This window comes from Phalangium opilio, unplaced genomic scaffold (assembly GCF_054372755.1).
Source record: "Phalangium opilio isolate 3A_F unplaced genomic scaffold, DU_Popi_V2 ptg000082l_1, whole genome shotgun sequence".
NCBI classification, from domain to species: Eukaryota; Metazoa; Arthropoda; class Arachnida; order Opiliones; family Phalangiidae; genus Phalangium; species Phalangium opilio.
Window position 1 is genome coordinate 3,188,444 of NW_028324189.1, and position 22,755 is coordinate 3,211,198.

The window sequence follows — 22,755 nt, forward strand, 5'->3', positions numbered from 1 at the left end:
GTAATACTTGTTAAAATTTGGGTTAACATCAACTTTACCATCAATTAAGTAAACTTTAGTCTGACATTACTTAGCGATGCTTCTCTTCAAACTTAAGGGTACGTATCTTTTCACTGGTATGCTAGAAATTGGTTTTGAAATGTATCGTACGCGTGGTAACCCACCAAAGACTAGCTTTCTTGAAACATTAACGTTGATGGGACTTCAGAGAGTGTACTTAGGAAAATCACAGCTCTTTTCAAACCCTTTTAAATATATGCCTTCAGGTCCGAATAGATCAAAAGTAGTCATTCGAACGCTTGTGTAAAAGCAGCAAAGTAAAACTGTTCTGGTCTTTGAAGATAAAACCCACCCAAAGTGGCAAAGAGCTTTTTTTTCTCCTCGATCCCAAAAAGGTCTCCATTCGACTAGCTAGCTAATCTTTGGACACTCAACTAATCGAACTGTAAGTGTTGACGCTTACTTTCTTTTTAACGAGAATCAGGGATTACAGTCAAGGGCAAGTAAAGGTGAAAGCTTTCCGGAACTTGTCAACAACCGTATGATGGTCAAAATAGTCTTGTAGAACGTTAAGCCTAAAAAAGATGATTCTAGTTTTGGGGCCTAAAACTTTCAACCACACTAATAGTCTTGTAGAACGTTAAGCCTAAAAAAGATGATTCTAGTTTTGGGGCCTAAAACTTTCAACCACACTAATAGTCTTGTAGAACGTTAAGCCTAAAAAAGATGATTCTAGTTTTGGGGCCTAAAACTTTCAACCACACTTAAAGATCTTACAGAGCTCTAGATATTGATCAAATATTAAATTATAATTAGGATCAGAGGTTGCCGTCTTCTTAACTCATACTAATTCATGTGAAATTTAAAATTAACGAAATTAAAGTTCAAAACATTGCAAACATTTTCAATTCATATACGTTTGCCAGTACGTATCTTGAACTCTCTGACGTAAGTATGGTAAAGTAAATATGCCTTAAATGAAGCTTGTATTCAATCTTTTGAAAGGACATTAGAGATTTAATCATGGACCCTTTCAAGAAGGGCATTCTTAACTTATATTTACACTTAACAGGCTCGTACGGCCACTCTTTGTTCCAAGGAGACACAGACACAAGTCAAGTCTGCGCGACCGTACATTATGTAACCTTAATGACAACAACATAGCACCCTTTAGAAATAATAAGCAATTAAATGGCGCGTGCATAGTTGAAAGCTAAATTATATTTTGCATGCTTTTAAAATTTTTCCCGTCTCACAATATTCTTGCTCTCTGGACAGAATCAAACCACCACGATCAACAGGTATACCAATTTGACGCAGGCGCGACGAGGGTTAATTTTTTTATACTTGGGGAATAAAGGTCTGGAGGACTGGCTAGAGAGCGTTTGGAGTATTTCCTCCGGCTCACAACCTCGCATTCTTCGACTATCTCCCGAGAACAGTGGTATAACGGTTTAGACTGAGAAGGAAGGCTCATACTGGGCCGGTCATTCTGACCAGTAGCGCGTAATTCAGTGTCCGGTAAGAGTTAATGAGTACTGTTGACTCGGTCACCCGTATATGGGTACAATTGGAATTATCGCAATTTGGATTTGGGTAGCTTTTTAATTGGTAAGTTTTGTTTTTCTAATTTTTTTATAGCTTGTTTTTATTTACTTCTTATCGTCATCAAATTAAGGGCATGGTAAACAAGTAATTAATGCAATCTGTAACTTTGTTTGATCATTGTTTGTTGTTGTGACGTTATCGTTGCACTGTCATATAGAAGTTATAACCAATGATCAAACTAGGAACTAATACATCAAAAACTATAATTAGGACCTGTATTTTTGTGGTATGTCAAGGTCTTTAGAACTGTCAAGTCAAGGTACTGTTTTAAAATAGGAGCGTGTGGAAAGTAAATAAGATGTATTTCAACTAAGCAAGGAAAAATTATTTTAACACACAAATTAATATAATTACTTGTTTTTGCAAATGTTTAATATCGAAAATATTCGGAGCAAATAAACCAAGGCGAATATGGTTCCTTAGTATTTCTTTATTAATATACTCCCTTAAATTCATCCCCCTATGATCGTCTCGAGTTCTTCATTTGGACTTTGAACAGACGCGTCACAAATAAGGTTTCCCACAGTTCGGTTCAAATCGGTTTTGGACTAAAACTGAAACTGAACTGAAACTTTTCAGTTAAGATTTTCAAGAACTGAAACTGAACTGAAATTATCAGTTCGGTTCAGCCAGGAAACCGAACTGATCAGTTCAGTTTTCAGTTATAACTGAACTGAACCGAAAACCCCTTTATGAGGTTATCAAGAAGAAAAATTCGGGGTCAGAGGCCGAAAATACCCAGATTGTAACTATTAACCGCTAACATTTTCTACTACTACTAAGTATTTTGGAATCGTGAAGTTCCACCCCTAAAAAGTCCTGTTTATTTCACTAACTACTAATTATTAACATTGAAAATTTAACTTTGACTAATTAACTAATTATGATACCCTTTTTAGTTACTAATTTTTGGTATTCTTTTAGCCTGTGTCTCTCTGCAGAGGGTCCCAACTAATCACGGGACTTAAAGTAATAGCTTATTTCTATGCACAATTAAATACGTATATTTAATTATGCATAGAAATAAGCTATTACTTTAAGTCCCGTGATTAGCTGGGACCCTCTGCAGAGAGACATAAATGATGAAATATACGCGACACTAATAAGGTAACTTTACGCGACACATCCCCCAAAATATCATCCAGCATGCAATACTAAACGATGCCAGTTTTCTATTGTTCTACTAATGTTTGTGGGAACGTATTGATATCGTTTCTCGCGATAGATCGAAATCGTACTTAACTATCTCTTCAGTTCAGTTTTCATCAGTTCAGTTTAATAAATAAACCGAACCGAACTGAAAACTGATCAGTTTGGAGATTTGCAAACTGAAACTGAACTGAAGCAATCAAATCAGTTTAGGGCCTAAACTGAAACCGAAAATAACTGAACTGAACCGAAAACTGAACTGTTTGAACTGAACTGTGGGAAACCTTAGTCACAAAACCTTCGCATAGATATTACCGGAAAAACGAAAAACTCGGTGTATTTTAAATAATTAAAAACTAAAATTTTAACGTATTTGAATTGAAAATTAGATTTTATTAATTTCTCTTACAATAATAGTTCCCTAGCTCCAGTATTTAGAATAATTAATAAGTAATAAATTAAGATGAAATTTATGAAATGAACCTTGACCTAATACGTCTCGGAAATACTTGTACATTTTAGCTTAATCATTTCATAGTTCCAATTCAATCAAGGCGCGTTTTTTCTTGCCGCTTACATCTGCCGATTGTTTAACCTAATGCTAGGACAGGAAACTGTCATCTGTAGTAAAAAAAAAAAAAAAGAAATGTTCACGGCTTTAATATCCCAGACAAAAGGAAGACCTTAACAATGACGTTTAAGTAAATATGCTTCTTTAGGTTACGTTCTATTCTAAGCCTTTGCGATTAATTCGTAAATGATGTCTATTTATTACTACACTGGACAAATATCATTATTTATAATTAACCATGCAGGTTATCGCTGTATAGTTTAATTAACACAGTAATTGCATTGTTATTTAAGTAGGTCAGATGATATTTATTTTGCTGCCTGTTTTATGGTATCTATTAATTGTATGGAATTGTATCTGGCTTCAAACTAAACCACGTAGCTTTAATAAAGTATAAAAATATGAACTCAGTTCCTACGAGAATATACTGTAGGTAAATATAGCGAAGTTGAGTTCAAATTAATCACAATATGAACCGCGTATATAATTTAATTTTCCTTTTAATGTAATTCGAAACTTCCTAAAATAGGATTAAATTTTAAGAAGCAATTTAATATACGGAATTACTCTTCAAAATTCGTGCAGGTAAAGAAAAAGCGTATAGTAGATCAAGTTATTATCAAGGTTCAATCCATATTTGATATGCAACAAACTAAGTAGTACAATATACGTATTTATATAGGTAGAAGTTGTATTATTAGAATTGCAAATTCCGACAGAATCTTGCTTCCTTTTTAGGGTATCGCGTTACATTCTGTTCTTCCAAAAAAACCTCCAGTTTCTTTAGGAAACAGTTTTTGCGTGACTTTACCTACAAAATAGTGTCCGTTTCTACTCTTTATAGTCCAGAGTTTAGTCGACTTTAATAATGCAAAGAAGTTTCAAATATATAAAGGGAAGTTTGAGTTGCACGTTCTTCCTTAAGGGTTATTTTATTTTTGGTAAACTTGACTCTATAGAAAATTTGTATTTGACCTTTATAAAATTCAAACTATTTACTAAGTATATTCTACTTTGGTATTTCAGGTAGCCCATGGTTCTGACTCATTTTTTCGATAAATACAAGAACCCCAATCGTTCCAGCATGGATTTCAAAGCCTACTCTAACCCGAACGTGTCCGGAGATCCTCTTGACCAATCCTTAGAAATAGACGAGTCCTCGATGGAAGCTCTGAGTCGCGAATACCAAGTCTTCCTGGTCATTCTCTACTCCTTAACCGCTCTCTTATCGTTATTGGGAAACTTGACGGTCATCGTTGTCCTGATAGTGGGCAAGAGGTCATCTCGAGAGTTGAGGGTCTTCTTGGTCAACCTTGCCATATCTGACGTCACAATGTCCGTATTCTCCATCCCATTCACCTATTTGGACTTCATGCTGGGAAGATGGATCTTCGAACCCGCTTTTTGTCCCGTGGTACTCTTCATGCAGCACTGTTCCGTGTTGGTTAGCGTTTACACCTTGACGGTTGTCGGCATTGATAGGTAAGTAGGCCTACATTTGATTTTTCTATCTTTTCATTGTAATCAAGAAAAAACGTAGAAGCGACACAGGGTATTCTAAAATTGCAGTTAATTGATGATACATTGACACTTCTATATTTTTCTTGGTATCATTTAGAACCATTTAAAGTTCACTTGTTATGTAACAACTTCAGGATGTTTATGGGTGTGGGTAGTGTGAAAAATAATTATTTGCGCATCAAATAAGATATGTTCCACAAGTTTGTCACTGGTCACTAGTTACTGAGAGCTTATCATGAAGTGACAACGTAGGTCATAGATTCTCGTAAAGCGACGCCTGGTGAGGCGCTGTCAAAGGCTTAGTACGGACTAAATAGGAAGATGGACTGCAAAATTAACCACCGAGTGTAGTCAATTCTCTCTTGTCGTTCTCGAACTAGCTCGAGCTATAAGTCTCTAGAATTATAGGAATATATAGAAGTATAGGAAGTGTCATACTTATGGAACATATCTTATAGACTTATGCTAATACTGTATATATTTATGAAACTAAAAATGTAGCAAATATTTCATTTTTCAATTTTCTGCTGCAAAATAATCTTTGAATAATTAAGTGCTCTATTTATAACCCCAGATGAGCTAGACTTTTTTTCATTAATTATACTACACAAGAAGTAAAGCTTACCGCGGTTCATTGACACTAAGCTTTTTTTGTCACCATATTTCGTCGTTACATTCTTTTTATAATTACGTTCCTTAACGACTTTTAATCAAACGAGAAAAATGCCTCGAAAGAAACTTTTGATGAGCCCTTTTTGTTATTCATTGTATGAATTTCATTAATTCATAAACACCTCCGTTCTCACTTAAGGGATTTATCCAAAAGGAAAAATTGCTTTTCTCAAGGGAGGTAGCGATTTTTCGGGTACGTTGAGATCGCATTAATTTCGCTGTATTAGATTTTTGTTTCCCCTGTAGATTTGCATTGGTCTTCACGGGAATTCCGTGCATTATTTAGGAAAGGTTTAAATTTAACACGGAAGTGAATCTCTTAAAAGATATTTAGTTTTTAAAATTGGGTTCGATTGTGAAATTTAGAGTATTCAATTCAATTCAATTCAATTATTTTTTTATTTAAGACTGCGTTTAAAGTTAGTTACATTTGGGTGATGTTGACACGTAAGGTTCCCAGCCCATTGGTCATTTTCTATAAGTGTGGCACCTAAATAAGAGCTGAGTACACTAACAGAATATACAAATGGGTAAAGGAAAAGGTCAATATTCAATTAACCCCACGTTAACTCGTCTGAAGGTTTTTCATATACCACTCTGCACGTCACACGCGATTATATATTTAGTTCTACTTAATCACGTGCAAGTTAGAAAAACATTTCCTGGCTTATGGATAACGTACCGTTGTTTTCTTTAGCGACAATCGGGAGTGATGTCCTTCAACTCTTGTAATATCAAATTGAGATCTGCAGTATTAATGATAATCTCATTCGATAATATTGTAATCCAAGTCTACTTCAATAGTCGTATTCTAACGTCAAATATTATAATGGAAACGTTGAAATAACTTGGTTAAATATGTAGTTTCAACCGTTATTAGTAACTATAATGAAGACTTTGATTTCGGCGCCTTCCCACGGGATGCGAATATGCAAGCAATTTAATGTATATATCGAACCTCTAAATTTGCTGCTGCATTAATGAGGTTAAATACGCTTAAAGCTTAATTATACTCGCTATAAAGCCTTTGATATCTAACCCCAATTAACTCAATTAAGGATTAAATTTTACCATCACTGTATCTAGCTTAGAAAACTGCATATTAGGCGAGAATTTCTATACTCTTCATTGTCATCAAAATTTACTGATTAGATTGCGTTAAGTCTAAAATTTGACCCTTAAATTCAATCTTTGAAGAAATAGAATCCAGAAAAGTGGTTTTTATGGCTTATACATTCAGCAAACTTGAATTAAATCAAGGTGTTCCAAGAAAAGCTTTTAAATCAGAGAAAAATATTTTGGTGGAAATGAAACCCTTTAACGAAATCGCTTCGGAAACGAAAACATTCCAATCTGGAATACTTCTGGCTTCTTTGGAATGTTTATTTGAAGGTTTCTTCATTGACTAGTTGATACCCTCTCCTGTCTCTGACACAAAAGATAAACGGAGCGAGAAAAGACTCAAATAACTTGGGACAAACATTCTGACGTGAAGAGTTTTGTTTATGGTTTCCAACAGGAAGATTCTCACCTTTAATTCCTCCGAAATTTTGAAGTGTCTCTTTTTCTTAAAAGCCTTTCCGTATAACCATGAAAGATAACATTGTCAACTGCACCTTTTAAGATGTTTGCAATCTGCCAATTACAGACTATATCTGTTTATCTTGGAGGATGTAACACCATAATGTGCTAGAGTCTGAAGAATTTACCATTAAATTACTTAATAGGTAATTTTCTGTCCTCATAAATACATCAATAAAGGGTGGATGGGTTTTATTTTTGTATTTTGAAAGTATATCAAGTTGGTCAATGTTGTTATAGCGTGCCGTAAGCTAAAATGAAAAAAAAAAATATATTTTCCGTTCATAATTATTTATATTTGGATATTTTTTGAGGAAGTTGGGGCGGAAACGCAGAAAATTCACTTCCTAAGTCATCAAAAAGCGGAATATTATAACGCTAATCTCTCGCCAACTGCTGACGTCAAGGCGGGATTAAGGGAAGGCAAGGGTTTCTCGGACCGACCGAGTTGCCTTGAACTCGGCGCTCAAAATTGCTTAATCCGGCCTTAGCTGACATTTATTTAATGCAATAGAAAATTTCTATTCATCTAAAATAACGGTATACGGAAGAGGAATACTTAAACTAAACTCGATCATATTATTCATAAAGACCTGTTTAAAATTCTTGTCATTCTTCGAGCTATTCTCTTGGGGATGTCCCTTCTATTTCATTTATAATTCTAGAAAGCACTAAGCTAAACTGTCCGGTGGATGTACGGTATTTGGTTTAGGGACTATAGGAATGACGCTTTCTTTATTTTTATATCGATTCTCAGGTCGGAGTGCTGGGGAATATGGATAAACTCCACCATTTATTCGCAGAACTAAATCTAAATCCCACTTAGACCATTCATCTCAACGCCTCAACTTGACATTAAAAAGGAAGTTAGGGACAAAATTCCGTATGACATGTCCATTTATCACTTGTATGGCTTCTTAAATATTCACAAGGTTTAAAAACACCGAAACAACATTGGTGTGGTTTCCTACATAGCAAACTTTGATTTGTTAAAATATGGAAAACAAAATTAAGGGCCTTTACCAAGAAGGGTACGTCTATTAACAAGGTGGCCGGTTAGCTCACAAGCTGCACCTTTAACTGTACGGTTTCTAAAATGATTGCACGTGCTTAGACCCGAGCCTCGAATGACACAGTATAGTCCATGTTAGGGTTAGCAAACGTTTTCGCCTCAAGTAGGTCTGTTATTTAAACAAAACTGACCAATCCAGCATTGCCTTTGTATCTTTTACGCATCCTGCATTTACTCTCCAATAGAAAAGGTGTTTATTACTCCTTGGGGGTTATGTGCAGCGATGCAGCTATGATCTGATCTGATATGTGTAAAATTCGGGACGGGCTACCTGTATTTCTAGCTTGTTAGGGCAACGAATGGTTCTGGAAACAGAACAAATATACTTTACCAAATCCGGGGAGCCGCTTAGCCTCTCATTTGAAATTCTATTCGTCGTGTAAACACTATAAATCCTGGACTGGGAGTATATCACGGTTGGTTTGACCATTGAGCTTTGCTTCGGTGATGGGGGAATAGAATGGAGTGTTTAAGGAATATTTCCGATGTTAATACCTCCCGCTACGACGGGTTACCGATGGGATAACCGTTTTGAAACCGCGCCAGATTTTTCAGTACAATTTCAATGGTGATATAAGCCGCGAGTTCCTTGCTCGCCCTCCCACGATTTTCGGAACAAACATAAGCCTAGTTTCTGCTTTTTTTTCAGAGTACTTTATATTTATTTAAATATTTTAAAAGACAGATTTATATCTATGCCTATCGGGAACTCGTATTTATAGATCCTTATGGGGTTTTTAAACTATTTTTATTTAGTGGTATTTCCATCTGGGTGATTTAAAGAGTTAAAAAAAAAATGCCTTTACGATTGCTTTAAAACATATAAAGTTGAGAGTTTAAATATTTACTTGAATTCTTTGAGGTTTGAAATTTCTTTTTCGTTGAGATTTTTCTATAACCGTATTATAATTTTGAGAGCTTCGATTTTATTGATTGGCGAATTTCGTTTAAACAAAATTTAAGAAAAGATTGTTGAAAAGACGTTTAAAGTTTGTATAATATACTTGGGACTCTTTGAAATGTCACCATTCAAGTTGAGTCGTTTGCCATGTCCAGTATGACGGCATTACAAAACTTTCTTTACTAAGATAAATATGTCAAAATATGAGCGACACGTGACATTTTTGTGGTGCGATGACACTTGGAGATGGGGGAAGAAGCTTGTATCATATTTATTTATTGATGTCATTGAGTTTATTAAATTACCGCCCACATCTTGAAGTTTAAATCAAACACAGGGAAGGAAGGGGAGATAAAGATTCCATCGCTTTTCGCTTCTCTTATAAATAAAACTACGCTTTAGTTGAAAGTTCTACAGACACTTTAAACTAAAAACTACAATCCTTGAGTGGCTAGGAAGCCATTGATATCACCATAAGTTCATGAGATATGTTGGCCATAAGTTTGTCACTGGTTACAAACTGGAGCTTGTCATGAAGTGATTGAAGTAGGTCATAGATTCTCGTAAAGCGACGCCTGGTGAGACGCTGTCAAAGGCTTAGTGCAGACTAAATAGGAAGATGGACTGCAAAACCGTGTCGTTCTCGAACAAGCTCTCAGTAAGTCTCTAGCATTACGAAGTATACTTATGAAACATATCTTATGAACTTTAGAGATAAGGCATATTTTTGTACTTATTACCGTTTCGTAATAGATGTTTGGTGAACCCTTACGTACTTTGGTATCGCCATGAAAACAGGCTCGTTTTAGAAGGCAATTTTGTAGGTCATTGTGATGCGGTGGTTTCTCATTACTGCACCGTCCTTGTGCTATAGCATGGTATCCCTAACAAATCTGTATCGATCCGAGGAATCGCGCTCTTCCAGTACATAATATACAGTGTTTTTCTATTGGTCGTTTTTTATCCATAGGCTATCTCCCAGTTTCCCCATAGAGAGTTCAAGACCGCTGGTGTTTATAACCCTATCATATTTATAGCAAATATTGGTTTTTAGTATTTTGACCAGTCTTTTTCTTCTCTTGGGATAGAGTAGAGCTTCCAAGAAAAAAATCTTTCGTCTCGTAAAAACTGATACTCCATAAATTGTATTAAAAAGTCGTTAGGTGTTTTTCTTTCACCTAAACTGAAAGCGAGGGGCTAATCACTCTCTGATAAGAAGAGAGGCGTCTATGCCGCTGTGAGGGGCGTTCCTTGTGAGGTAGTTTCAGGAAACCAATGTCTACTGTGATCTCGACCATCACATGTAATATACACTGATTACTCGGTGACTTACCCCTCGACTGAAAGGTGATATAATATTTGTTGGCAATAGGGTTTACTCTTTGCTCCTAAAAAACAAGGACTCAATATCTGTGACTGTCCAATTTCGGAGTTGTCTTAAAACAATAGTAAAAATCAAGAAAATCTGACCACTATGAAGGTTATAGCAACATTGATTGTTGCAGCGTTGTACATTCAGCTTGGTATGATCTCTTGGCTTATAAAGCTAAAAATTTCAAGTTATTGCGTCCCCTGGGGTATCTGAAAAAGTGAAATGTCTTACGGAATAAACCCAAAACAAAAGATTCAAAGAACAGTTATACGAGGACGCGCTTTTCGAATAAGAATGTTTTTTCTTTAAGAAGAGATTCGAGAGAGAAAGATAAAGAAAAAGAAACACTCAGAAAATCGGAATCCAATTTTGTATTGGAAGATGGTTAAGCCTTCCAACTCGAAAAGCTACTTTTTGCCATTTTTTGATATTTTTATATTCATTTCAATTCGAAAACTCTGTCTACCCCGTAGATAGCAGTCCCACGCAAATATAAAGATGTGTCTATTGGGAATTGTGTAGTATAGGATGTGATCAGTATGGCCTACACGAACGTTAAACTGGTTATAAGATATATCGTAAAGTTTTGAGACGTATCTTAACAAAGTTCGAAAGTTAGTCTGCTATATTCAATTACAAATTTTCCAAAAACTCCAAACTTACCAGAACTTACTGATAATCAACGTCCATCCCAAAATACTTTACCTAGTCATGGAGGAAAATAGAAAGGAGATGAAATTACAGGACCAGTCTTTTGATGCCAATTAAGCTATCACAGCGGGAGGATGGGATGTGTTGGAAATACATTGTTTGCAGCCTGGTAAAATGTAGTCACGTGACAAAGGAACCTTTGTAGCGCCCTCGAATGTTTATCAGGATATTTTCCCACTTCTGGGTTTAAGAACTGTCGGATAGGTTGAGAAAGAGCACCCTCTTTTCCTCTTCTATTTTTCCTTCATGACCTGGTACTCATTAAGGAATAACTTTTGGAATATGGTGGCCAGTAATGTAGGTAAAACTGTCTCCTATTGTAATAATGCCTAGAAAATTAACCAGAACATCCTGATGGGCAGTTACTATCCCCTTTGCTAGCTCAACTATAACCAGAGCCAAATTAAAAACGGGACTTCAGGTTTCATCGTCTGATCCTTGTATATTATGAAGTATATAAAACACCCGATCCCTCTTAAATGGTTATTGGGTTGATTCCCAAGAGGGTCATAGGTCTACGATCTCGTCTAGCCACTCGCCAATTGTTGACCACTGGTGGCTATTGACCGAAGAATATTTTTCCGCTCTAGGGGTCATTCGGTTTCCTTCTTCCAAGTAAGCCTTGGTCAGGTTCTAAAATCTTTTGTTATTTAGCGTTTATATGGATGTATTCCGGAATAAAAGGGGGAATATAAGGCCTTGGGGCGGCGGTTCAATAGGTTTTCTTTTGTTGTGCCGACGTTTTTCCGATCGACTTCCAAAATATCCAGGATTTCATATCATCTACGTTAGGAGGATGTTAGGATAAGATTATAGAAATGGGGTTTTAAGGCCCGGAGAAAAACGGAGATTGAATTCGGGGATTTTTAGGAAATCTTATAAAACATTCATGGAATGAAGTCTAAATTCATAAAGTTCAATTTCCCCCCCCCCAAGTTGTCTGATATGATCCAGACACTCTAATATACCCTGTACAGTGTCTGGTCTGTTTTGTAAACAAGTGTTGATCTCACATTTGATTGGAGAAATTTAGGTTGAAAATTTTGAGTTTTCATAAAATTAAATCAAATTTTATGAGATGTTGCTATGTAAAGAGATAGGAGCCTGCTGTTTAATATGCGGAGATTCAACGTTTCAAACCTAACAACACAAGAAAACAAGCTAAATTTGCTTTCCAGAAATGATAAGGAATCCAGTCTCAACCTAGCTAAATTAGATTTAGAAAGGCTATGATATAGATGTGGTATTACTTCCAAGGCTTATGATAATATTTGAAAACAAATACGGTGAAAATATTTATTTATATTGTGTTTTGAATTCAACTATGATTAATATTTAAATCAATAGTTATATTTTGAATAATTTTCTTTAATAATCTTGGGCAATGTAAGGATTATCTTTAAACAAACAATCTCAATTTTATACTACCCCTTTAAACACCATAATAATGAAATTATGAATATTTCAAGTTCATCGTGACTCTAAAGGAAAGCCCACATTTAGGAGTAAAACATCTAATGCTTTTCGTACGAGCGCCTGTAGAAATGTTTAACCCGCAGCACACCACTGTTCAGGGAGAAGCTACCTTACAGGAGCAATACGAATTTTTTCCTGTTTTTACTTTTTTCTTTTATTTCTCACCTTGAAACGAATAGTTCTTTTTAAATTTCATGGAATTTAAATTTATCTTTTACTTAGTAGGAATTGAACTTAGTCTTTCAGTATTTTATGAGAGAGCGAGCCGAAACTAGCGTAAAATCTCACGACGTTGAATTTTTAGAGTGTCCCTATTTAATGGAATACTTCCCAGTAATAAAGGGCTTAGGGCTGAAATTTTCTAAAAGAAATCTTGTACGATCGTACACTTTAGAGAGCGAGTCATTTTTATCTGCGAAATTCTTCAATTTTCAGCTATAGGGTCTCTTTTCACGCACCAAACGTTTAGAAAGAAATCTCTTACTTACAAAAAAATGGAACATTTTTATCTGCAACAAAGCTTACTCTGTTCGAAGGGTTATTTTCAATTCTTATTCTTTCTACTATCTTATTTTTTTGGAGCGGGGGGGGGGTGCATTTGCTTTGGTGTCTAGCTCCGTTCTTAAGGCTGGCCAACAAGTTAGTGGATAAACTTCCATTTTGTAAAAATTCGTTTAAAAGCGTTTCATCATTTTTTCTTCTGTCAACTGAGTTTAAATCTCTAGGAGAGAGACTAGATTGGTTTCTTTGAAATTTATTTTTTCCCGTTGGTTTGAATGGGAAAACTTATACGTGAAAGCCGGAATTGACTTTGATTCCTTTATCAGGACTTTGTAATTCTATTTGAAATTTATCCTTTTTATATAGAATTATTTAAATTTAAAGACGGTTTGAGTTTTAGATTGATTGTTTACTATTGGTGGATCAAATAGGGTAGAATTCTCCAATGAAATCAAGGTATATTTAATTCAAATTTTGCGATTGGCGTACTTATATCATAAGTTCATAAGATATGTTCCTACATAAGTTTGTCACTGGATACAAAACGGAGCTTGTCATGAAGTGATGAAGCGAGGTAGGTCATAGATTCGAGGTAAAGCGACACCTGGTGAGACGCTGGCAAAGGCTTAGTACAGACTGAAAAACCGAGTGCAGTCAGTTCTCGTGTCGTTCTCGAACTAGCTCGAGCTGTAAGTCTCTAGCATTAGAAAGGATAGGTAGTGTCATACTTATGGAATATATCTTATAACCTTATGCTTATATTAACCAATCATAATGCATACCGGTATCTTTGATATATTAATCAAATTAGGTACATTTCTGAGTATATAGATTCTACGCGACATACCAACCGGAAGATCTTAGACTAGCTAATTAATTAATTATTGATGTGTTAATTAAATATCAAAGGACTCGAAACACGCTTAATTATAATTTTATCTCAAAGCCTCATTAAAATAATCAATCAACCTGGAAGGGAATGTAAATTTTTTTATTCAAAATAAGAAATGTTCGATTTATATCGAGGCCATTATTGTAAGCCTGCACAGGTCGAGTTACTCGTTAAAAATTCTTTTCTTCCGATGATTTTCTCACGTAAAACTTTCTAGATCCTCTTTAACATAAATCTTACAGACCCTTAAATTCCAAGGCGCAAAAAGTAAGGAAAAAAATATAATACAACGTTAGCTGGTACAAGTCCCTATTTTTTTAAAAGGTTTAGAAAACTCTGCATTTAAAAACTAAAATTATTTTTGGCAGCACTTTTAGCGAGTTTTGTTGTGTTATCCTTCGTTGTATGTAAAGTATTTAGATTTTATAATCGAACCCTAAAGAAGGGAGCAAAACATGGATAAATTCAAAGTTTAGAGTTTTATTTTAGCGGTAGAGACAAAGGCTTATTTTTTCTTATACATTAAGCCTTTGTAAAATTCCCGGATATATTTGAGCACTATTAAATATATAAAAGTTAATACAAAAATATAAAGCTACTTAACTCTATATAAATTATAATGGTATAGGGTATAGTTCGGAAAAAATACAGCACTGATTAACGTTTATTAAAAAGAGAAAACCAAGATGTATTCAATTTTCCGTTAGCCTTTTGTGTTTCCGAAAAATGGTTAACCCTGAGCCTGAGGGTGTACACGGGACTGGAACCGTCCGTTTTGACCAATATAATGGAAACGATTCAATTAACATCCTATATACAAATATGAATTAGAATATTTTTCAAGCTCATTATAAAAACAATGCGAAAACTATTCAGCCTTAGTTAATTAAACATTGAGTACAGTGGTGTAGGAACGTGAAGTGGCTAGACCCCAGCTATCTCTAGAGCTAAGGTGAAACCGTCCCTCGGATAAAATTGGCATCAAAAGAGGCTCTCGATTGCACCCTAAGGGATTGTGACATTGGTGATTTCTCATTTGGTCAGTATTGACTATTTCCAGGGCTGGACTCCATTAAGGAACGTGGTCCCCCATAAAGGACCTCCTATCGGCTTTTTCCTCTGTCCCTGCCACAATGGCTACTCGGCTCGAATTTGGCGGGATAAGAGTACGGTCAAAAGGTAGCTGAGCTCTCAAGGGGAGGCTTTAGCTACAATGACGACGTTTGGATCCAGAAATCAGGGATGACCGAGACAATCACGAAGAGTGTGTTAGATCCCTTTGATGACCGTTGTCACTTCCTTAATGAAGCTAGACAGTTGACCTCCTTTTTATCTTTCTCTTATTATTAAGGCATATGGTTAGCCCGCGGGTCAGTGACGTATATTCGCTTTGAAACCCGGGTAACGTATAGAAATTGCATGGTCCCTAATTAATTTTGCCTTTAATTAAAACACGTAGGAATCATTCTACCAGATAAAATACTTGTTCTCCGATATAATATGAACGTGATAATCATACAGAACCCAGGTTTAAAAATAATAGTTCAATTAATATTGAATGAAAAATAGATCAGTTTTCCTCTAATTGGGGGCGTATGCGTGGATAATTATTTTTAAAATCATGTGTATGGGTATGAGTATGTTTCAGTTTGAATTGTCTATGTGCTAACCATATACCAAGGGACTAGAAAGCGGACGAAGAGTATTAAAAACAAATAATAAGATATTATATTTTAATATAACTTTTTCTTTTTTGACAATCATATTAAACAAAGCGAAACAACGTGCAAGTATAATTATATACATTTTAAACAGAATTTACTGGGCTCTAAACGATTCTATTGTTGAAAGTTTTGAAAGATAAATAGACCTGCCCACCTATCCACCTATTAGAGAAACAGCTTAGGTTCGGCTATCTCTCAGTTACAGTAAATTAATTTATAAGGCGACTGACGTTGTCAGAAAGTGGTTTTAAAATCATCGCCCACATCCCATTTATATAATTAATAATTCATGTATGTTAATACTTAAAATTTATTATAATATTTCCTTTAGTCTCGGGTGACCAGTGGTGAAATTGTTCAGGAAAGGAGTTTGCTTTTGGTTTATTGAAATTCAAGATCCGATTTAAATTTTACAAGTTAAATATTCATAGTTTTAAATTAATTTCACACCAAAATTGATATATTATAGCATATAAATCAATAGGGACTTGATAGTACTACGTCATCCAACCTCACAATAGCTAGAAAATATACCCAGAGGGGGTCGGAAGAGGGGCTGAAATATCTTCTTCTCTGCAATAATGAATAAGGAATACCAGAATGGCGGCAGTGGTCGGAGCTATGCCCAAAATTTCCAGCTTCATATTTAATGTTTTAACTCTATATTGTTAACAAATTATCCTTCCCTTTCAATTAATTAACATTTGAAAGGTTATCCTGAACTCATTCATTTGACCTTTATGTGACCCCTTTAAAATGTTTCTTACTTTTATTTTCTCTAATTTCGTTCAAACTCAAATTAAAGTATGTAAGTAAGTACTATGTAACTTAAGGGCTGATCAACTTACGTAATAAGATAGTTTGAAACTTTGAGAAGTTTAAGAGAGATCGGTGTCTTTGAGGTGTTGGGAATATATATTCTTAATTGACCCTAGAGACTCAGAGGCAACTAATCTTCTATAAATTTGACACTTTGCCAGGCCATTAACCTTCTTCTGTCAATTTTTTACAATAGAATAACAATTGTCTTTGTTAAAAACTTTGAATTTTAATTTATTCCAGACTTTGAGGTTGTATTTTGTAAAGACATAAGCTTAAGACTGAGTTTAAGAAATAGACCAAAAAACTCGTAACACTGTAAACGATTCTCACTTTAATTAAACTTAATTTCGCAAGAACTTTCACGAGTTAAGCCTAATTTGAAAGATATTTATTACATTTTGACGAGTATTCTATATAGAATTATCATTTAGTAATTGGACCTCATTGGTTACTTTACAGCGAAAGAGTTAAGAGATTTTCAAAAGGATTGCATTGCAAATAATAGGATTACCATGTTTAATTTATAAAGTATACTCAGAAAATGTATACTTTTAATCGAAGCTCAAACAGAAAATGTACTACAAAAGCATTGTATTTGCTCGGATATCTGTCTTTAAACTCTGCATCTGGATTCAGTACACGAACGAGGCCTGAGGGTATTTTTCAGTTTATTTTACGACCTTAAGTGCATTGCGAAAAGTGCCTTGTTAGCGAAAATAGCCATTTTCGTCAAATTAATCCACTAAAAGTCTCAGGAATTTTCTCTTTCGTAGAGAAAAAAAGGAGTCAAATATATAAAACGCTCCGTTAACCCCTGAAAAAGTCTGAAGAACCCTGGTTTTCCAGTTTACGTAGACCTATTGTTGCAAGAACATTCCTATCTATGTTTTATACCTTTTCTTCTCGCAAAATCTGTTTTCACGACATTAAACAAACGTCTCTTGGGAAAAGAAGAATGTTTCAAAATCCTACAAACGTTAAATATCACCTAGAGCGTTAGACCAAGTAGCGATATCTAGTTTACTAGGGAGAAGGTTTAAATTCGCCAGATTTCTAGCTTTATATCCAGTCCAACCGTATAGTAGGTCCGGAGTTAATCCCTGCCTCGAAATTACAACCATCATCTCATTGGTTCTTGAAAACTCACGTCAGCGCGACGCGAATGGCGAAAATTACGTATTTTCCGACTGAGGAGAGGCGAAATAGCCCGGCCTCCTTTTACGTCCCCTCTTGTATTTTGAAAGGGGGACTGGGACTATGGCGAGCGAATACTTAGGTATCTTGTACTTTTACCTAGTAAACTAGATATCGCTTCTTGGTTAGACTTAAAAATGAAGAATCCTGAAAAAGGTGGGACTCCATAAAGTGTTCACTATGGTTTAACTGTGCCTTAAAGAAAATGTGTAAGACTTTGTAAAAATCAAAATTTGAGCGAACTCGATTGAATTGAACTCTAGGTTAAACTGAAAAATATGACAATTCTCAGTGTAGAATATGATATCAGAAATTTACAGTACTGCGCCATGTTTTACACGCTTTGTTGTATACTTTTATCGTGATTTTTTTTAGGTTTAGAAAAGTAGTCTGGGTTTTGTTTTATTATTGGATGGTTATTATCATCGTTAGGTAGTACTATTGTTAAAGGTTGGGTTCCTGATATTGTGTATTATAAATTCGGTAAATTTTGGGTCATTCCGGCTTTGATAATAGTGTCAGCTAACAGTGAAATGATACTTTGGTTCACTCACGACAGTTTTATAGAAGGTTTCTTTCTCTTTTCGAGGACGGGAGGTCGAGTTTTGTTTTGGCATGAGACAAAATTGAACGTTGTTTTGATGTTATATATAGTGGTGGGTGTACTTTGGTGGTTTTGACATTTTTATACAGAAACAAGTTGGGAAAACCAAAATATTACCTCTCCGAGTCAAGAGGAGGCCTACTTACAAACTTATTTACCCAGATATGGAAATGTTTCATTTTTTAAGAACAAATACTGAAGTTCATTTTATGAAATATTAAAGAGGTATACAAAGCATAGCGAATGTACTGTAAATCAGACGACATTTTACATCCAATAAGGATATACTTGTACACATTAAAATCATCCGATGGGGGAAAAACGGGAAATAAAGAGATAAAACTTTGGAGGGATATTACTTTTACGTGTTTGTAGAGGCCCAAATTTTCCACTCCTCAACTGTATACCCTCTATGTTCAAAACCAGATTCATAACAGGGTTGCAGTGTAAACATGAACTTCTAACAGCGCTGAGCTCTGCTGAACGCGGCCTAGATTTTCACCATGATGCTCTATTCAATTATAAAATCTAAGCCTGGTTATTTAAAGGTGTATTTAACTTTCGGCTCACTCTGAACCGTTAATGTCTCTGCATTACAGAAACGAAAACCAAACCCAAGCGTTTACTTTTTGGTTCACTAGGCCTACTGACAAATAAAATTTCATTAGGCCGACATAGTAGCGTTCTTCTCGTTATCAATAACGAAAGGATTATGCTATAAACAGATGTAGTATAGCTTAAGTAATATATAAACATCCATTTCAAATAATAATATAAAAAAAATTCTTGGGATATCAAAATGAAACAGAGGATTAAAGCTACAAAAGTACTAAATGCATCGTAATTACGAAAAAGATTTCCACATATTCACTTTATATTATGGAAAAAGTGAATATTAACACATCAAAACAAAGCGAACTGTTAACGCGGCGCACTAGTGTGAAAACGGACAGACACACAAAGACAAAAAAATAGACTGCTTTTTAACTTTTCCGTATTAATTTTGAATTGAGAAACAAGATTATCTTAAATATTAAAATAAATATAATTAATATTTAGTATTTTCTTCGTTAGTTGTTCGCCTTATTGAGCGTTACATCGTTTTAAAAAAGAATAATTAAACAACCTTGAGAGACTTGACTATTATTGAAGTTTGAAATGAAGCATCCTCCTGTTGCTTCGCCTTGCTCAAATAGGTAGTATATAAAGGATTCGAATCGCAGTTGTAGATAAGAACATCGCAATTGCGTGAACCTTGGAGGAAGACCCCTCCATTGGAAGGCTAGACGTTTCTCGTAACCCTAGCCGATCGCCGCGTATGTCTTAACCTTAAGGATGATGATGGAGTAGAAGCCAGGTGTACAGACTGGTGTCCATGTGGGATGGACAAAAACAAAGACCAGAAGATGGTGGTGTTAGAAGCCAGGTGTACAGACTGGTGTCCATGTGGGATGGACAAAAATTAAGACCAGAAGATGGTGGTGTTAGAAGCCAGGTGTACAGACTGGTGTCCATGTGGGATGGACAAAAACAAAGACCAGAAGATGGTGGTGTTAGAAGCCAGGTGTACAGACTGGTGTCCATGTGGGATGAACAAAGACCAGGAGATGGTGGTGTTAGAAGCCAGGTGTACAGACTGGTGTCCATGTGGGATGGACAAAAACAAAGACCAGAAGATGGTGGTGTTAGAAGCCAGGTGTACAGACTGGTGTCCATGTGGGATGGACAAAAACAAAGACTAGGAGATGGTGGTGTTAGAAGCCAGGTGTACAGACTGGTGTCCATGTGGGATGGACAAAAACAAAGACCAGAAGATGGTGGTGTTAGAAGCCAGGTGTACAGACTGGTGTCCATGTGGAATGGACAAAGACTAGAAGATGGTGGTGTTTAGAAGTCAGTAAGTTCAGAATGGTGTCCATGTGGGGTGGACAAATGAACAGAGTTGTTAGACAGGCAATGGAGTAATAGACTGTAAGTGGAATACAATTTCCGGGACTGTAAATGCGGTCTGGAAATTGAATACACGTTTGCTCCGATTTGGAAACTGCGAACGCGGTCACGTGGGTGTAACAACGGACAGACAGACACACAGACAGACACACAGACAGACACACACACAGACAGACACACAGACACGTCGAAATTAGAACCTCTCCGTGACATACGTCACTCGGAGAGGTAAAAAGGCTGTGGTTTATACCGCTTATGTTTTTCTTGTATCACCGTTGGTGCCTTGTAATGTTGCAACCTCTATATTATTATATATAATATTAGATTTTCAAGGCCAAATTAAATTGAATTATTTAATTAGGAAAAGGTTGCAGCTTAATAAGCGGCAGTTTGTCTATAGTCAAGTTATAATTGGTTTAGGATTAATTATTTTACTGCCTCATTAAAAAGCTTGTCACAGTACCCATGGGGGGGAGTAATAAACTTTTCAAATTAATTTATATACATCAGAAAACTCATTTAATTTAGAGTTGAACTGCTTAATTGACTTTTTTCCCCATGCAAATTAGACGTGTATTGTTCTTGAAAGCTAAGAAAATTGCATGGTAATAAAATGATTTCGTGTTGTCTTAAGACAAACCTAGGGAATTTTAACAGAAGTTTCTTATTTACTAAAAAAAGAGAAAAAACTTTGGAAGAAAATAAAGAATAGAAAAGGGGAAATAAGTTTATCAGAAAAGTTTCTCTGGAGAAGACAAATCCGATTCATTTGGGTCCGCACGAGACCGACTTCGTTCAAACAATCATTGCTCCCTTAAGAGAAGATTGCCCCTTTAATGCCAAACCGCAGTATCTTTAAGATGTTAGGTTTTTGGCGGGGTTTATCAGCTATACACGTGGTAGACTTTTTCCCGCCAAAATGTGTCCACGAGACTGGAAAAGTTCAAAATAACTATTGCAGACTTTTGTAGAAAGTTCAAAATAAATACATTCTACTGTCAAAGGAGAAGAACATAATTAACTTTAACAGGAAAAATTTCCGCTGAGGTAAATGTACATAATATTTACTTGGAAATTTCTTCCGCTTCGCTGTATGTTGGTACCATACCTTGAAGACGGTCAAAACAAACACGCTAAACTACTTAAGCGACTCTAATTTGTCCCTGATGGTACAGCCGCGAGTACGCCACAGAAAACGTAACAAAACTTTACTTTTCTTCATTTATTCTCAATCAGTGTTAAGGCGTGGGTTGTGAAAGCCGGAGAACCTTACCTGTTACCCATTCTAACTGAAGAAACGGACATCATTTGTATTTCTTAATTAAATCCCTTACGGATTTCTTAGAATGACCTAGCTTTAACTTCCGGGGGAAATTTTGTCTTACTGCGGATTCGTGAAAGCTCTCTGTTTCTTTGTCTGTAAAACTCTTAAGAATCTTCCCCAAAATCTCTTCAGTACATCTGGAATAATTTGCTTGATTATTTCGGGACGTTTCTTTAATTTAAATGAGCTTGGAGCGAATCTTTTATATAAGAACGGAACTGCATGCTCTTTCTTTATTTTCTAACGGTCATGAAATTTTTACTATATCACGCTCTTAACTCAATCTTTAAGATGAGATTACTAAGGGAAGTTTCCGGGAAACTTTCCCGTGAAACGTTAATTAGTTGGGTTAGCCTTTGCGATTTAAAGTGGTTTTCAAATTTCAATCCCTGTGAGAGTTCTAAGTAAGAACTTCAAAGAGAGGACTTCCCACTTTTTCGGCTCAATATATGAACGTCTAATGAATGATAAAGTAGTAAAATTCGAGGAGCAATAATTATATTTGCTCATGATACATAAAAGCATTATTTCTTTGATGTACGCCTAAAGCTCAGAAGTTTAGTGAAATTTTCTATAATTTTTCTTTTAACTGCCAATTTACTAAGTAGTTTTATTTGACAAGTGAATTTTATAACTTTCATATTGAAGTCAATATTATTTTATAACATTCATCTATTTGCACAAACAATAACTTGCATCACCAACTACGTCTCAACTTCATTCAAAATTTATTATTCTGTAATATATTTCCTATTAGATATTTATACAGGGTGTTTGTGAAAGGTCCATCAATAATGAAAGGGCGTATTTATTGGGCCATTTTGAGTCGAAAATGTTCTATGACATTTTTCCGTTCGGGCCACTGTTTTCAAGTTATGATTGGAGTAATTTACGGATGACCCCTTAAATTTAATTAAGAAATTGAAAGACAGCGCTAATTTAATGAAGGGGTCATCCCTAAAATATTCAAATCATAACTCGAAAACCGTGGCTCGGACGGCAAAATGTCATAGAACATTTTCGACTCAAAATGGCCCAATAAATACGCCCTTTCATTATTGATGGACTTTTCACAAACACCCTGTATTTGTACAAGACTTTTGAATTAGT

General features: G+C 35.4%; 1 protein-coding gene across 8 annotated transcripts in view; it reads left to right on the forward strand.

Annotated features, from left to right (window-relative positions):
* Nucleotides 1–132: 132 nt before the first annotated feature.
* LOC149650959 (RYamide receptor-like) overlaps nt 133–22,755 on the forward strand; it is a 30,781-nt gene continuing 8,158 nt past the window's right edge. Inside the window, exons 1-4 of one of the 8 annotated variants that reach the window (XM_089847688.1) lie at nt 133–266; nt 342–445; nt 1,073–1,611; nt 4,355–4,810. In XM_089847688.1, the coding sequence (XP_089703814.1) occupies nt 4,362–4,810 (449 nt within the window). In that variant the 5' untranslated portion in view covers nt 133–266; nt 342–445; nt 1,073–1,611; nt 4,355–4,361. Of the gene's footprint in view, nt 1,612–3,187; nt 4,811–22,755 lie in introns of those variants that run through there. The other 7 variants (XM_089847686.1, XM_089847684.1, XM_089847685.1 and 4 more) reach the window with 7 other exon arrangements.